The 17,597-nt window shown below is 34.7% G+C and overlaps 1 protein-coding gene across 7 annotated transcripts in view; it reads left to right on the top strand.

Moving 5' to 3' along the window:
- RALGPS1 (Ral GEF with PH domain and SH3 binding motif 1) overlaps window positions 1-17,597 on the top strand; it is a 142,228-nt gene that overhangs the window by 44,803 nt on the left and 79,828 nt on the right. For 6 of the 7 annotated variants that reach the window (XM_042786610.1, XM_042786611.1, XM_042786607.1 and 3 more), the window contains 5 exons: window positions 2,461-2,511; window positions 7,242-7,325; window positions 7,825-7,914; window positions 9,531-9,623; window positions 11,667-11,793. In XM_042786610.1, coding sequence (XP_042642544.1) covers window positions 2,461-2,511; window positions 7,242-7,325; window positions 7,825-7,914; window positions 9,531-9,623; window positions 11,667-11,793 — 445 coding nt within the window. Of the gene's footprint in view, window positions 1-752; window positions 795-2,460; window positions 2,512-7,241; window positions 7,326-7,824; window positions 7,915-9,530; window positions 9,624-11,666; window positions 11,794-17,597 lie in introns of all 7 variants that reach the window. The other variant, XM_042786613.1, reaches the window with a different exon arrangement.

Raw genomic sequence — 17,597 nt, 5'->3', positions numbered from 1 at the left:
TGTTGTTAGGTAAAAATATAACAATACTTGGTTAGCAAATCTGCATCAACTCAGTTAAAAAATGACCTGATGCTTTCACTCCTGTTCATCCAAGTTGAGAGGATCCATGGCCAAAGACTACCTTCAGAAATTAATAGAGCCACAATTTAGACAGGCCTGTAAAATAGAGATGTCTGATTTCTTCAGAAGAGACTGAACATTAAGTCCAAAGACAGCCCAGAACATAGTGTGTAATCTACACCAGCAAAAATATATTTGTGGTGATTTCAGAACTGTATTTATAAAATGATCAAGTCAAGGTAAGGTTGCTTGTTACTTCAAACTCATCAGTTTTCTCTTATGTTCATAATTCCTACTGCTGTCGGTTTGAGATGGAAGCTTGTTGATCAGGGTCTTGATTTAATGGTACAGTTTAAAAACACACATATATGTGCACACACACTCTCTTATGTCATTGTAACATATCTTTTATTCTGAAGTCCAAACTTCTGTAAGTTGCCTACCAAGGCCAGAAGAAACCTAAAATTGAAATGTGTGTCTGTAGGACTGGCAGTGAGGCTTGAAAACAGAGAATATGTAAACCCTACTGATAGGGCTGTTTGTTTGGGGTTGGTTTGTTTGTTGATGATGATTTTAATATGGTCGCACAAACTTTTTAACACCAAGGCTTTCTCAGCCAGAGTAGCTATTCTCCTTGTGCCACATTAAAACCTTTTCATTGGTTTACCCTGATCCTCTTTTTTTATTGACAGCTCAAGTAATGTTTACTGCTTCTGTTCCATCCAGAGAAGCAGGTAATTTCTTTTTTCAGTAAATAATAGCAACCAGTAAATCATACATACCATTTCTTGTTACTCAAGACTGCAGTAGTCTGAGTGTTTCCCATAACTTCAAACATTTCAGCTGGGGAGAATGAAAAACAACACAGGTCTCTATTTACTGTAGTTGGTACAATTTGGTTACTGGACATCAGGGCAGAGATCTATAGAAGATGGGGTTGCTCTATTGAATATAAATATTTAGAGAGTTAAGGTCATTTCCAAGTTTAGTGTGTTGTGTTCCTTTTTAAAATTTAGAAGCAGCAGAGGAGAAATTCCCTGGCAGTAATCACAAAAAGACCTGCAACTTCTCAATACTACTGAATTTTGTTTTCACCTTTTTGATGATTTTGATTGAGCGTGTGTCTTGTTGAAATTATTACTAATTTTCACTGAAAACTTCTTTATTAATGTTGAATAATATGGCTTACAGTCAACTTTTTGGTGCCTCTGCTGTTCACCTTATTAGGAGACAGTCAAGAAGTTGTGAACAGGCATTTGTGACTGCCGTATTTCTAGGAGCAGAGCAAGATTTTCATGACATCTGAGTTTGTAAATAACCAAACATTACACAGAAGTATAAATACCAAAACTGGGTGTGGCTAGGGCTTTGTGGCAAAATCTTTGACTTAGCATAATATAAAAGAAAGAGATAGAGAGTATAAATCAACCATTTATGGAAGGAAATTTTTTTCGTATTTGTCAGATTTTGTGGGCCTCATTGAATTTCCTAGACTCATGTCTGAGGAATCACACTAATAGTAGAAACCTCATTAAAATTACATTTAAACAGATAGTTACCGTTCTTAATTGGTGGAATCAAATGAGCTCTTTGAGAGGGGATTAGCAAGTTTTTGCTGCTTTGGGTTTAGTGTAACAAAACGGCCAACAGAGCTTTGCCGAGGAAAGAGCCAAAGTAGCATTCTTTGACTTTGTTTTACACACTCAGTTGTGTAAATTACAAAGTTAAAAGCTCTGTAGGTTTGTACACTCACAGTATAATTGAAGTACCTATTGGTTAAACGTAATTTACATAACCTCCAAATACATAATGTTATTCAGTCACTGAAGCTATTCAAGTATCTTATCATTCAGATGCTAAAAATGCTCTATAAATGCTTTTTTCCAAAATCGCTGGCTTTGAAGCCGTGTTACAATGTCTTATTGGGACATACTCATCAGTGACTGAAAATCTGTGACTCCTTTAGAGCATATTCCAACCATGACTAATTAACACATCATAATGCTTTATTGCCTTTCAAATGGGTGAATGTAAAATATAGGCTGCTTTCTGTGTAAAAGGCAAATAATTCTTCCTGCCATTACTGTTTGGGCCCTTTACTGGCAACAGAAAGACTCTCAAACACAGGTTTTTCCTCCTAGACTGCTGCAGATACTGAGAACCTTTGGTTAGTTACAGCTGGCAAATGTAAGAGAATATAATGACATGTTGCCAGTCAGGGTGGTAGCATTTATCTGCTTGTGGTGTGTGTCAACCTGGATAGGGGAGACCAAATTAGGACTAGTCAGTTCTGGTCTATGGAGAAGATGTGACTGTGTGGTTTGTAGTTAAAGGGCAGATGTAAATACATGATTGCTAGCTCTTCCTATTACATTATTTAAAATTTTATCTTTATTGCAGAGCCAGATTACATTGATGGATATGCCAGTATTTAAAGCTATACAGCCAGAGGTAGGTTTTCTTAAACTATCTGCTTGCACCTTTGTAATTCAGTGCCTGAAGAAATGTAACCATTTAAATAATGCTTTTTTTGTTCAAAAATGCTCAACTTCTTGCATTGCACTAATATTCTTCTAGGTTTATTCCATGTTAGCACTGTGAATCTCTAACCCAGCGTGATTTACTTTGATTTGTCATCTATTGCCAAAAGAGATGACTCTGCTTTTCTGGAAGTCTTCCTGTTCTGTTTTGTATCTGAGTGTTTGTACAGGATAAATTTATCAAATGTCAGAATTCTCTATTATGCCTTCTGCTCTTGTTTTTAAGTTCACATCTGATTTCAGAGTTTGACTTGTGCCTCTAGTCTTAACCTGTATTTTTGTCTGCATCAGCCACTTTGTAAACTTTATAATTTGTACTATCATGTTTAAGATTCAATTCTGGGGGAATAGATCAGCCCAAACCCTTAAAAGTTACTGTATTAGTATCCTTTCGTTTTTTTAACCTTATAAGAAAGACACAGAAAGAAACTTGAGGCCTGCTGAGGAAAAGCAATCAAAGTTAACATAGACATTTGAAAATCAGGAATAGGAACTCCAGGAATGAAGAATGAAGGTCGTTACCAGAATATGTTAAATTTGCATAGAAGTGATATGTTATCTCAGTATTTTGATGAAATAAATTTATTTTCTGCAAAATTATACTTTTCAAAATTTTCCGTGTGTTTCCAGCTTCAAGTTCTTTAATAGGAGAACATGTCCTTAGATCCATTATGATTTATTGTCTTCTTGTGCCTAGGTGGGATATCATGAATACATAAAGGGCAAAAAACCCTATAATATTAGCAGAACTGAATTTTTGACATGAGAAAGGGCTGTTCAGTTTAGAAGGTTCTTAGTAGAAACTCAATCTATTTAATTTGATCACTAACAAAACAACTTGTTGTATATTACAGTGGTTCAGAGAGTTTAGAAGCCTTCTATTTGGAGAAGGTATAGGAAGGAAAATAAAAATTCACATATCTGATGTCCAGCCTTTATGTCAGATAAATAATTTTTTTCTAAGAACACCAAGACAGTTTTATAGCCGAAAACACTGATGCTTCTGAAATTATGTGCGTTATCCTGGCAGTTGCGGTGAGTCTTTTCTTTACTGTGGGGGGGAAAGAATGGTAAATGAAAAATGCAATAAGAAACCAGCAGTACCCATAGAAAAGTCTGTTAACGTGAAAATATCAGTATTTGAAAATAGATGCATAGGTACTTTTTCATGAGAAAATTTTGTTAAAAAAAACATCAGTTAGAACAAAATGGAGGTTTCACCAAAAGCAGGGGTAGTGTGATACTCCAAGGAGATGAATGAATGCAAAATAAAATACAAAGCTATAGATGTTCCTATTTAAAGTGAATCTTGCATCTGTTTTAGTTTCTATGAAATATCAGTAACACAGAATATTATAGCAAAACAAAATATTGATTTACTGTTATTTTCCTTTGTCATTGCTTCATTTCGCCGTTTGGAAATTAAATTTCCTGAAATGCTACTCTGATTAGCAGATAGATGTAACGTGACAAATGATCACAAAAAAAATTAACATCATATTTTCAGCTTCTGTTAGTATAAAAGTCTCTGTATAAGCAGGACTTCCCATAAACTATTAGTTTATAATTGTATTTTCTGACTTTTATCTTACTGGAATTAGCCATGTAATGTAACTGTTAACCTATAGTGTGTAATTGTCTGCATTTGTTTGAGGCCTGGTAGCCTTTTAAGTTAAGTTGGTGTGTTCTTCTTTGTCCATCAGCTTGGATACCCTTTGCCAAACGACCCTTCTGAGGCCTGCAGGGTTTCACGTAGATGACTGCTGGCTCTTGCGTTGCTCATGAGCTGGTGGTTGTCTGACATCTTGCACTGGAACTCTACCTTGTTAGAGTCTTCCTTTGGTGTCCATGTAGTATATGGAAGAAGGAAAGGCAAATATTCTGCTTGAAACTTGTGTTTCATTATGTATGTGTTTTATTACATCACTGCGTATGATGAAGGCAGAGTTGCGGTCCCTACTTTTCCTTTCATACGTGCGTGTGCAAGGTGGTCACAGTTGCTCTGCAGAATCAGCTTTTGTATGCAGGAAGTGATGGTAAATACACTGGTATGTGAATAAGAGTGGTTATGGCAAGGTTGAAATATTTTGATAGATGTCACATAGCTAAATTCCAGGGTAGAACTGTGCACAGAGAAGGTTTCCTTAGTCAGCAGCTGTTGGACGGGCTGCTTTAGTGAGTTACCTGTTGCTGAATATTTTGTTTGGCGGAAGTGGGTACGTTGTTTTTCTTCAGGTTTTAGTCTTTAACATGAGCTTATGCAGGGATGGAAAGACTTAAGACTTTAGAGTGCTGCTTGCCAAGTCTTATCTCAAGCACAGGAACATCCTTTAAACCTAGCACTCACTGAGGGTTTTTTCTGCTTTTCAATTGAACTATTCCTAAAAAACCACATCTGCATGTTACTTTGCAAGAGTTCAGTAAGGGGACATCTGATTAACAATTCTTTGTTTTCCAGCAGAAATAACTATGCTTGCATTCTAGATTTCTGTGTAACTTTACGGGTTTTTCCAAAGTCTTGGAAATTGCAGTGTCCACAAATTTCAGGGTTTTCTTGCACACTTGACTGGAAAGTTTCTTGTGGCTGTGTGCACTGAGGAAATTGCCTGCATCCTTCCATACAAAAAGATGAAGTGTAATCCTAGAATACAGTATGTTTTAGCAGTATAAGCAAAATTCAGAAGGGGCATGTTGGATCATTTACTCTTATCAACTTTCCTATTCAGTCCAAGTTTTAAACCTTGTCAAATGATTTTACCGTGCACAGGATTTTCTATTGTTGCTCACTAGGCCTCTGGCAACTGCTTAATATCCTCAGGTTACTGACCTCTTCTACTTTTTCTGACAAATGTAAATTTTGCTGTGCTTACTGGAGTGACTGAGATTTTTCCACATAAACTTATTATTTCCAGACTCTAAAGACCAGACATGCACCGATGATGTGGAGAATCTGTGTCTTGACAGATGTGAATTGGCATTTTTATCTGCAGAAGGCTTAAATACTGGAAGGTTGGGATACCAAATATGTTTGGAACTGGAAATGCTTTTCCTGGTGCTCACACAGGAACATGCAGACCTCAGCATCTCGAGAGTGTGTTCCATTTATCAGAATGTACAAAGTGCTTTTCAGAGACAGAATTCTCTTTGGCTGACTCTCTACCTTTCCATGTGAAGTCATCTGAAGTTAATAGCATACATTTGAAAAGTTGGTCAACATTTTGATTGAAACTGAAATTTGTGGTTCTAAAAACAGTAGAGTGATTTAGAACTGGTATTATGGAGAACTCATTTCCAGTATGTATGTATCTACCACTTGTCGGATCTGAATATAAAGACTGTATAGATATATGGTAACTTGAATCTGTAGTTAAAAAGAGTCAGGCTGTCTAAATATATTTGGAACTGCCCAAAGTAACTATTGGAATATGGACTCTTTCTTTCTGGCTAAATCAAATTTGACGTTATAATTTCAAATTCCTTTTATTTATTTAAGAATAAAATCATTAATCTGCTTTTTAGCTCTTCTGTTTATACTTACCACAGGAATTTGCAGTTTGGGTGAAGGATTATTTTTTGTCATAGAGCACTGGGATTTTATTATGCACTGAAATTGCTTAGTTGTGGTTACCAGGTATACTACAGAATTTGTGATTTTTCTTATTATTTTGAACTAGGTTGACTTTGAAGTAGTCACCATGATGAAAGAGCATTCAAAAATTTGTTTCATATACTATGACTTAAATATACAACCTACTGGCAACTTTTTGCTTTATTAGCACCAAAGCACTAATCTATATACTTAAGTATATGCCACACTTCAGTCAAGTCTGGCTAAACTCTTGTGGCTTAAAAAACAGCCAAAAAAAAAATATCAAAAACCAAAATAAAACAAAGAGTTCTAAGCTGAACCTTCTGTCTACCAGAAGACCTTAAGACTGTTATTGCCCAGCCTTTTTAAAATGATAGATTCTCTCAATCTGAGTATCACATACAGAGATTTCAGGGTTTTTAAAATTAGCTTGTAACTACTGTAAACAATAATATTACAGTTCTAATATTGTGTTCTTCAAATGCTTTAGATCTCACATTATAATAAAAAAAATACTAGAGATTCAGTATGCTGAACTGTGGTATATTCATGGAAGTTTTACTAACTGTAATGAGGATGTCATTCAGGAATAATGGCTAGGTTATCAATTCTAGTTGCATAGCTGAATTTTGTACTTATTAACTACTTCTAATACTGCTTATTGATATGTTTAGCTTCAGTTTTAAACCAGATAAGATTATATACTAGCAAAGTCTTTACTCCTGTATCCAAGTTGCTCATAGGAGGGAACCCTGGACTGAAATAATCAGTACAGAATGAAACTTGAGACATCAGTTGTGCCTGGTTGCTTAGTCTCTCTATATCTGAATATTAATAACGATGTCTATTTTTTCTGGTGTTGGAGGAGTATACAAATCAGATCACTTCTGTACATCAGGGAAACACAGAAGTGTTTGGTTAGACTAGTTGTCATCAGATTGGTGCCTTGGATTGGTGTTAGTAGTTACCGGATAGATACTTCCATCATGTATCAATTTTTACACTTGTAAACGTTACTGATTTTTAAGACAATTTTTAAATGTGTTTCCTAGGAACTAGCCAGCTGTGGATGGAATAAGAAAGAAAAACATATCCTCGCTCCAAATATTGTTGCCTTTACTAGGAGGTTTAACCAGGTAAATGACTTGATTGCTGTGGTAAACAGGTACTATTTGACAGTTGTCTTTGAGTGTAAAGTTATATAGAACTACTTATATAATTAAAATTTAAGAATATTTTTCTAATTGAGGATTAAGATTTTAAAATGGCAATTCCTGTTTTCAGTTGCTTTGTCCACATTTTTGTGTTGTCCCTCTAGACCATTGGTTTCTATTTAATAGTTCCTAATAATTTTTGCTTATGGGTCATGGTATATTAGCAATTATTTTCCTTTTTGTTCTGTTTCACCTGCTCATTCAGTTACATTAGTGTTATCTCACTTCTTTACCTACTTCTTATATCCAGTGGTAATGGTTTTGAGTAATTGCAGCTATTCAGGTAAGAATTCATGGGATTGGAACTCTTCTTTCTTTACCTTATTTTGTCCTGGGAACATCGTGAAAGTTTACAAATATTTCACCTAATAAAGTCCTTTTTTTTTGTAAATAAATTCAGCTATCTGTGTTTACTTTATAGGTCAGTTTTTGGGTTGTACGAGAAATATTAACAGCACAGACCTTAAAAATAAGGGCAGAAATATTGAGCCATTTTGTGAAAATAGCTAAAGTAAGTGCAAATTTCTTGTACTACCATTCAAAATCTTACTACTTTTTTGTTTGTTTCTGCACTACTCCTGTGAGCTGTTGTTGGATTACAGAGGGTAACATTCTTTTTTAGTGTATCTTCTATATAGTACCACATGAATAAGATAAAGGTATGATATCTGTTGTTTTTACTTGGTTAAATAAAACTACCCAGTTCAGTGTAACTCATCTTCTACCTTTGCCTAACAAATTTAAAAGTGGTTTGTCTTGTTGATGGCCAGCTACATGTTGCCAACACTGAACGTGGTTGTAAACTGTTCTGGTTTTTGTCTTCCCCCCCCCCCCCCATGCAAACTTACCTTTTATGAAAAGAAAACTCTTGCTTCTAAAATGGCTATTGTGATACTTGTATTCCTACTTATAACATATAGTTGCTGGTATAAAGTACCACTGTTAAAGCTCAGTTATTTTAATGAGTTTGAACACTGCATTTTACAAGTAATTCTTAACTTTTAAAAAAATATCTTTATTTTAAAAAGCATTTTTCTTCTTCATGACCTGTGGTCATTGTATTTTGTATGACCCTATGTGACACTTACTAAAGTAGTAAGAAGACAGCACTGAGTGCTGAACTTGTCCGTGTGAAATTGCGTGTGTGTGTGTAGGTAATAATATTTTCCATGTAATACTAAATACAATGTTTTTGTATTGTGGATGTTTCCAGTCAGTTTACTTAGCAGTTTTGTGCTTATACAGAAAAGAATGTATCTGCATAAGTTCCTGGCACAAATGCATAGTCCAAGTATTAGGAGAATGGTCAACCTGGAGGTGCTAGGTGATTTTTAGAAATAAGAGGTTTGGGATTTTTTCCCTGCAAAAAGGAAAACACTGCCCTCTTTTTTTTTTCTTTTTTTTTCTTTTTTCCCCCCCTTTCCTTTTTTTCCCCTCCATAAAATCCAAATCTTTCTCACATGTTCCTGAGCAATGAATAAATAACTGAAGGATCAATGCAGCCTCTTTTTTAAGATTTATGAAGAATCTAAATGACAGCACTTCTAATTTTTCTGTATTTCTGGCATTATGTTGTAGGAAACATTATCATCTAAGACATCTTTATTCCAAAGTATTATCTCTTGGGATCAAGGTGTTTTGAGTAATTGTCAGCAGACATTGAATTTGAAGTATGTTGAAGTAAGGAGAATTTATCCTGTAAAACAGATTACAAAATAAAAAGTTGTAGTAGTTCTGAAAGGGTCATCAGAATCATTGATTAATGTTTTTGGCTTGATTCAATTTTTCATTACCAATATTATACACATTTTCAAGAACAATGTGTCAAATATTTTTTTCATATTCTCTATTCCTGAAGAAACAGCCTTAGAAAATAACTAATTCAAATTAAATACAGTCTGTATTCTCAGAACTGAAATGCCTTTTATTTTGACGGGTATATTTGGAAAATTTGCAACTTCTAAAGTGGTCTTAATTTTCCACATTGATGGTATTGGATAACATCTGCAGTCATTGATGAAAACTTTGTCTTTTATTAACGAGAAAACTTTTAGTAATTCAAATTTGAGATTAGTTAATTCTGCTTCCCTTTTCAATGTGCTAAAAGTTATTATTCCCTTTTTTCAGAAGCTTCTAGAACTGAATAACCTTCATTCTCTTATGTCTGTGGTGTCAGCACTGCAAAGTGCACCTATCTTCAGATTGACCAAAACCTGGGCTGTAAGTTATTCTTTGACCGTTGTCTTTTCTGTCTTGTTTGAATTCTGAGGTTTTTCTGAACTGTCAAATTGAATGCTCTGGAAGAAGATTGTATTCCTGTTTTTGTACTATCATCATAGCAGTCGTGATCTGTTACATGTCTTGTGAAAGTATAGTTTAAATGGCTGCATATTTTTAAACAGTCTTTTTTCCTGTAAGAGTTTCCTGATTTTGTCTCTGTTGTAGAAGCCACTGATTATATGCTCAAGAATCTTAGAAGACCCTCATATAGAGTTTGCATCACTATCCTATTATCCAAATCATTGTGTGTCATTAATACATTGCCTAAAAGGAAAGGGATTAAAAAGACCTATTACAAATGTAGAAGCATTAATTTTGTGATTATTGCACAATGCATTTCAGTTTTCATTTATTTTGGAAATTAAAATCATTGATAATTCCATTTTCAGAAATGCAATCTCTTGAGGGCAGAATTTCTCATTTAAATTTACTGTAAGTTTTGCTATTTCTTCAGTGGAATGCACAATTATAATGTAGTCCTTCTGTATGTAATCATTAAATATACAAAGGGTTAGGTATTTCTCATTTAGTACTCCATCCAACATGGATTACGTTAACTGTTCAGAACTCATAAATAAGGATGGCTATACTTAACTCTTTTACCTAAGTTTATTATGTCTTTAAAATGCCTGTAACGTTCCTATGGTTTGATTGCTCAGAATTAGGCTATAGTCTAATAAAAATGCAAGTGTCTGCTGTTTTGAGCAGGTTGATGAAGTTGGAATTTAAGTAGGGAAAACCACTCACGTGTGAAACTAAGTGTGTGGATAATTCCACTTAGACCTAAAGAGGTATAAGGCTCTTCATAGGCACAGTAGTTCAGAAATACAATACAATGCAGAGTTAGGGCCTCAAGGAATTCTCAATGCTGTTTGGAAAGAAAACAGTGAAATTATTCTGAAATATTTTCGCTCTTGTAGCTTTTATGTTACTTTTTATTAACAGCTGTTATTTAACTGTGATGTGGTGTGCAGCCATTGCTCCAGAAGCAAAGGGCCTCGGGGCTCCCATTTACAGTGCTGTTTTACTGATGACTCCTGTCAAACCCCTCCTGTTCTGAGCAAGACTGAATGAAGCAGTTAATTCATGCATATCCACCGCAGTGAGCAGACTCACAGTTCTTTAGAAACAACAGCTAAGCTTATGAGCTCTGCAGTACAAGAGCTGGAATCTTGCAGAGGAAGAGGTGTATTAAGAAATGTGATATGGAACAGCTGTCTGTTGTCAGAAAGTACAACTGCAAGAAGCAAGTGTGCACTGCTGTAATTCTCATTCTGACTCAACTGGCTTTTTAAATACTCTTAAAAATACTGCTGGTGTTTCTAAAGGGAGCTGAAATAGGGAATGTGTTTTCATAGCTGCAGTTGTGTATTTTATGTTTACTTTTCAATCTTCTGTCACTGCAGGATCTTGCATTGCTAAATATTTTTCTGATTTTCTGTAGTAAGTCCAGTAATAGTAAACAGAGATTTAAATATCGTAGTGATTTTCTTTCCTTATACTTTTTCCAAAAAGTTCTGTCATACTTTTAATGAGGCACTATTGAAATGGCACAATTTACATTTATTTAGAGCATTTTTCCATTGCTGTTTCCACTTTAAAACTGAAGAGGATTTTTAGTAATTCTGATAAACTATGAGAATGTTGGTGACTGTATAATAACATATTTTTCCTCTAAAAATGTAGTATTGCTGAGGTTCTTCAAAACTCTGAGGTAGTGATATGTGGATCTTGGATAAACTATTCAGAAATAATATTTGTCCATAGCGTAAGACTTATGCTAAATTGCATTTTTTAAATTTTCTTTTACTTAACAGGTAGCACATTTTCAAACATTGTGCTGATTTGGGTGATGATGGTGAATTTAATCTTAACTTGACTGCTTTCCTTTACTGTGGGTGATTCAACAAATTTTATTACTTGCCTTTTAAAAAATCTGATCTGCACACATTGTATAATCTCCTTTGTTGTTTTTCTACGTAGCTTTTGAATCGCAAAGACAAGACCACCTTTGAGAAGTTAGACTATTTACTGTCTAAGGAAGATAATTATAAAAGGACACGAGAGTACATCAGAAGCTTAAAAATGGTTCCTACTATTCCATATTTAGGTGAGTGTGAAGTTACCTTATTTATCTGTAGCTCATTTTGACTTATGAGTACTCATATAGCATGTTGTGCACTTGAAGAACACTAGATGTAGAAGTTATGGTTCACTTCATATTTAGAAAAATTAGATCTGGTGGACATTTTTAAGCTATATGCTATCTAGGATCTCTGACTTGTGGAAGTTTTGTGCATTGCTGACATCTGAAGCTACAAGTATTTCTTTGTTTACTGTCCTTATGATGTCTTCAGAATTTACAAGTGCGTCGGGTTTCAGAAGTCTCTTGGAGTACAGCATGATTTGAGACTGTGTTCCTGTAGCTCTCCTCTTTGCTGGACATTTTTCAGATAACTTGTAACTTGGTGTCTCTAAACTGTAGTTGTTGGTTTGTGTCAGTTTAATGTAAATGCTTTGAAAAGAGATACAAACCAGATAGTCAATTCAGTTGGTTGACTTGTCTTTTCAGTATTCCCTTGTGGTATTCATGTAGACACTATATCTTTATTTCCCCGATGGCTCTTGTAACTTGCAATTCCTGCCCATTACTGAACTGTAGTAGCATTCCTGAGGAACACTGAAAAAAAACAGATTCCTTTCAAGGTCATTTAGACAGTGGAATGTCTTTCCTAGTGATGGATTTTTTTTAAAAGAAAGAGTTAATCTAAGAAGTATTTAACCATATCTTCTGTAAGGGGTATAATAGAAATAATAAGATAATTTATTGTAATTATTTTCTAGTGCCCAAGACATGACAAATACACTGCTTTTTCTACAGCAGTTCACCTATGCAAAGCATGGTCCTGTTGAAGTTGTTGTTTTGAACGTTCTGTAAATGACCTCCAGAAAAAGTATATTTAAAAAAAAAATCAAACTTTATCTGGAATTTCCATCACACATTTTCGGCACAATTCACTAATGTTTGACACAGTTATATGCAACAGAATACACCATAAATAGATGTCTTAAAGTAGGGATATAACTACAAACTCCACTTCTAATGCAGCTTTTTTCCTCATCTAACATCATTCTGCCTTGTACTTCAGCCACATGAACTCCATGATATCAAATGTGAAATACACTTTTACCTAAAGTACTAGGAATGGCTATTATTCCTGACAGGAATTCAAGCTAATGATCTATAACTATAGCCACACATCTGAGAAGAAAATTTAAGTATTCTAGGAATGATATACAACAGTTCTTAGAGAACTGTGTTGTATTCCTAGAATGTTTCTCATCACTGTGATACTTCTTACTTAGAATGAGCAAACCTGACGTATTCACAGAATTTCAAAAAGAAGTATGAGGAAAATTCTTTACTTTTTGCATAGGCTTTTTAGCACCTCAAGCTTATTTGTAGTCTTAAAGTATACAAGGGACTACCAAAAAAACCTTTTTATGTGGATGTGTAAGCACTCAAACCAAATCAGTAGCTTAATCTAGTTTGCAGTAGGCTTTTTAGATTCTTAATTGCTTTGGCTTTTTGCTGTTTATTCTGTTGATTTAGTGCATATACTTCATAAGAAATCTATGACGTGGTACTGTGTTTATTTTAAATGTTTTGGAGATAGATAGTTTTTTGTTTTCCCCCTATTCCACGCCCCTTCCCCAGTAGAGTAAAGGATATATATCCATAAAGGTAAGATCCTTTCCAGTTTGTCATTTGCAGATCTGCTTTCATTCTTTACCAAGAGACTGTTAGAGAAGAAAACAGATGCACCAAGCATTGTTGACAAATATGTTGTCATGGACAGCCTGATTTAAAAGCTGAAGAGGCAGTTTATTAGGTTAGGATGTAGAGGATACAAGCAATCGCTGGGAATATATTACTTACTGTATTTGTATTTATGACATGGAAAGCTGACATAAATTCAGGACTGTCAAATTTTCATGCATTTGTGTACTATTTTAATACCACTGTCCTGCCAATTAGTGTATTAAGCGGTCTTCGTTGTTCTCTGAAGAAATGAGCATTGAATTCAGGCTTGGTTTGATTTTGGTCAAAGTTACAATCATAAAATGCTATATCCTTTTTGCTAATTTTCTCTTCAAGATTGTTTGCATAGGGCTGAAAAGGTACATCTACATGATATACCAGAGCTCACCTCCACTTATTTCAAGTATGTTCAAAATTGTCATCTGGACAGACTTCTCATATCATGCAACCTCTTTACATTAAGTCTTTTTGCATGACAGCAGTTTTGTTACTGCTTACAGTTGATGGTTGTTTTTATATTGGTTTTTTGTTTATGCTACTTTTTGTGTTTTTTTTTTGACTGAAGAATAGAAGTCTTGGTAGCGTTAATGATCACCGAAAGCAGAATTTTAATGATCACTGAAAGTAAAGTTAAATTTTTTTGAAGACTTTGGTGTATGGCCACAACAAAACCAGAAGTCTGAACAAGAGACAGTGTCTTCACAGGCATATAGGTGTTTAACAGCCTTCAAAAAGCATCTAAGAGTAAGATACACATGTATTTTTGAGAACCTGCCTTAATGATGCTTTTAGTCATATTTTTTCTTTTCTGTCTTGAAGAATTAGATTATCTACTAGATCAAGAAAGTGTGCGAATCATATTTAAATTAAGACTTTCAACAAAGACAAAAAAATTAGGTACTGTCATTAGTCAAACTTGCAGATTTTGAAAAATCTGTCCAATTTGCATTACCAAACAGACCTTTTGGAAAAATAAAAAACAGGAAACACTTTTTAAACATGAACACTTTTTGTACACAAGAGATGTGTACATATTTCTGCAATGAATATTTCCTTCAGGTGCTGAATAAATATATGTGTAGTTCAACTTGAAGATATATTAAAAAGGACACCTACAGATAAAATGCTGTCCAGTGTTGACAGTCTCCTTTTCTTTTGTGACATATACACAGTGGCCATTCAATGAACTGGTTTCTTTTGTCAGTATTTCACCTGGGAAGACTTCTGCATGTAGGTTGTTAGTAACTGTAGTTCAATAAAATGAACTATTTTCTGGCTTTATTAGTCATTTAGGATGATGCTAAGCTGTAGCTAAAAAAGGCTAATTGCTTTTAAATTACTGAAACCTGGATAAGTAGAGCTCAAGAATGCTGCATAAGCTTCTCTATGAACTCATGTCCTCTCTCTTTAAATATATGTAAATTATTTGCATCCACGGCACCCAGTCAGGAAGGATTTCCTCAGGTCTGTCCAATACCACAGTCTTTTGTTTGATTTGAACATGGTATTTTCCACCTTCACTGGATAAACCTTACCTTGTTCTTTATACAATTTCTTGAAGCTAATCCTGACATTACGGACTTCAGTCATTATCTCTGTTGTCTTCACACTAAATCTTCAGTTACCTCTCTTTCAAAAGGACTTCCTTGGATTACTTGATCATGCCTTGTACAGATGCCATTTGGCATTCTTGACAACCTTTTGTGGCAACATTTCAGTTCTGTATCCTTTTTTAGGGGAAGAGTGCACGTGGACTACACACAAAATTCAATATAGAAGTGCATATTAGATATATACAGAAAGCTTTTTTGTGTACTGCTTAATAATTCCTAACGTTCTGTTAGCTCAAATTATAATGGCAATCAAGAAATCAAGTTGTTTTCAGGAACTAGTTATTGTAATCCCAAGATCTTGCCTTTATTGGCAATTATTTGCTCTTTTTGTTTTATGTGGTAAGTCAGGACTTTTTTCCCCCGTATGTATCACTCTCTATAAATTTTTCATCTTCTGTCTCATTGTCCAAGCAGTCTGTCAAATTCTTCGGCAATTCCTATCAGTCAGCCATTCTCTTTGCTACCCTCAATTAGTTAATATCATCAGATTTTTGTTCCAGTGTTCACTCCGATTTTCAGGTCATTTATGATTATGTTGAACAGCATGAGTCCCAGCACAAAGTCCTGTGGATAACAGTCAGCACTGTTTATGTAAAATATTTCTTACTAAATAAATTTGACAACTGTTCCTAATGGCTATACTTTAAAAAATGTGTTGAAAAAATGGGATGAGTTGTTGAAAATTCTTTGAAAATAATTTCAGGTTTGAAGGAATATTTAGCTTATGAAAAGAGAATATTCAAAGGGCACTTGTTTCAATGCATATCTTCTCAGGGGAGACTATTAGGTATCGACAAGCTTCTTTAATGTGCTTAAACGAAGAAGTAGACTGATCTACGTTAGAAGTAAATAGTGAACTTGAAACACAGAATGATCATGATGAAGTCTCTGAAGATTTGCGGAGTTCATGGGGCTCCCATTTTGTGCTGCAGAGCCTCTTGTCTCTCACTACAAGACAGTTACTTAGTTTAAGATACCAGTTCTCATTCCATCTGGGGCAGTCTGAGATGCTGTTTGAGATGCACTGGAGAACGTCCTGGGGACTTAAACAACTGCTTATGTTGTCCAAATGCTCTGATTTATAGAACTGACTCACAGCCTTTTGTAAGAAGTGCTTTAGTACTATACAGTTATCGGGACATCACTCCAAACTAGTTTTAATTAAATTTAAAATGCAGATATTTCTGAAATGGACAAAATTGTTGCAAGCTTAATAAGACATTAGTAATGAAAGTGAAAGGAGAAATCCACGTGTTTCCGAGTTACAGGATTGAATCTGAAATTCCTGATGGTGTCTAGACAACCTCTTTTCAACTTGCTATCCTCCCACATACATTGTACCTCAGGTTTTGTACATCCCAGAGACTCTCCCTGGTGGTTGCAAAGAGTGAGCAATGTTGCTGCTCTTTTAAAGTAAGGTTTTCCATGTTTCCTAAGAGGTGCAGTTGAACCTTTGTGTAACCAGATGAATACAGGGGACAACAACTGGTGTGTTTGCAACCTCAGGATATAATGTGAGAAATTAATATATTTCTTAGTATAGTTAAAACATCCAACAGTTGTTTTCTTTTCAGGCAGATCTTCCAAACTTAAAAAAAAAAAAAAAAAATCCAAAAACCCCCAACCCAACAACCAAAAAAAAAAAAAAAAAAAACCCACAACAAAAAAATGGAGAGAAAGTAGAAAAAGAACCATGATATTGGCAAGGCTGTGGTGTGGACTGTTGGAGGTATTTAGCCATGCTGTGATCTAAGGGAAAAAAATAGCAGCCACATTGTTTTGAAAATTCATGCATGCAGTATCTAGCTACAGCTTTTTCCTGTCTTCACCGTAGGTGATATTTTAGGTGGTATCTGTATGTTACAGATAGGGCAAAGATGGGTATGTTCTTTCACAATCTACAGGTTTCACTGAGTTGTGGTGTTTTGTTGTTTTTTTTCATGGAATATAACAATGGGGATAATGCTAAAAACTTTAAATGATAATAGAAGTCTCAGGAAAGAAGTCTCATGAAATATATGTATAAGAAAATAATGAGTTGTCTTCCAAAGTAACTAAAATTTTGTGACAGCCTTTTGTCTAAATGCTCTAGGTGGAGCCCCACTGTTTAGTTCCTGATACAAATATAATGTATTAGTTAACAGCTTTTTCTTTACTGTTCTTAAAAAGATAGAGATATTTTAAGAATTCAGAAGAGCAGCCTAAGTGTTTAGGATGTTGGCAGTTGCAGGACTATTCTTCTGCAGTACTTTTCAAATGAAGGAGGAATACAGGAGAATTGAAGCTCATAAAACTGTTCTCGTGCTGCAGTTCTCTCCTACATAAACTCATCTCACGTGCTTTTGCTAATGATAGGAAAATGGTTTGTATGTGATTTTTAGGCAGCCTAGTGTTGTCAGAGATGTACTACTTTGGGGAGTGATGAAACAAGAAAATAACTGAAATAATTGGAAATAATTAGGGAAACGGGAAAAACTA

This window comes from Tyto alba, unplaced genomic scaffold, assembly GCF_018691265.1.
Source record: "Tyto alba isolate M040663 unplaced genomic scaffold, T.alba_DEE_v4.0 Super-Scaffold_11, whole genome shotgun sequence".
Classification (NCBI taxonomy): Eukaryota; Metazoa; Chordata; class Aves; order Strigiformes; family Tytonidae; genus Tyto; species Tyto alba.
This window is presented reverse-complemented; position numbering and strand designations above follow the sequence as displayed.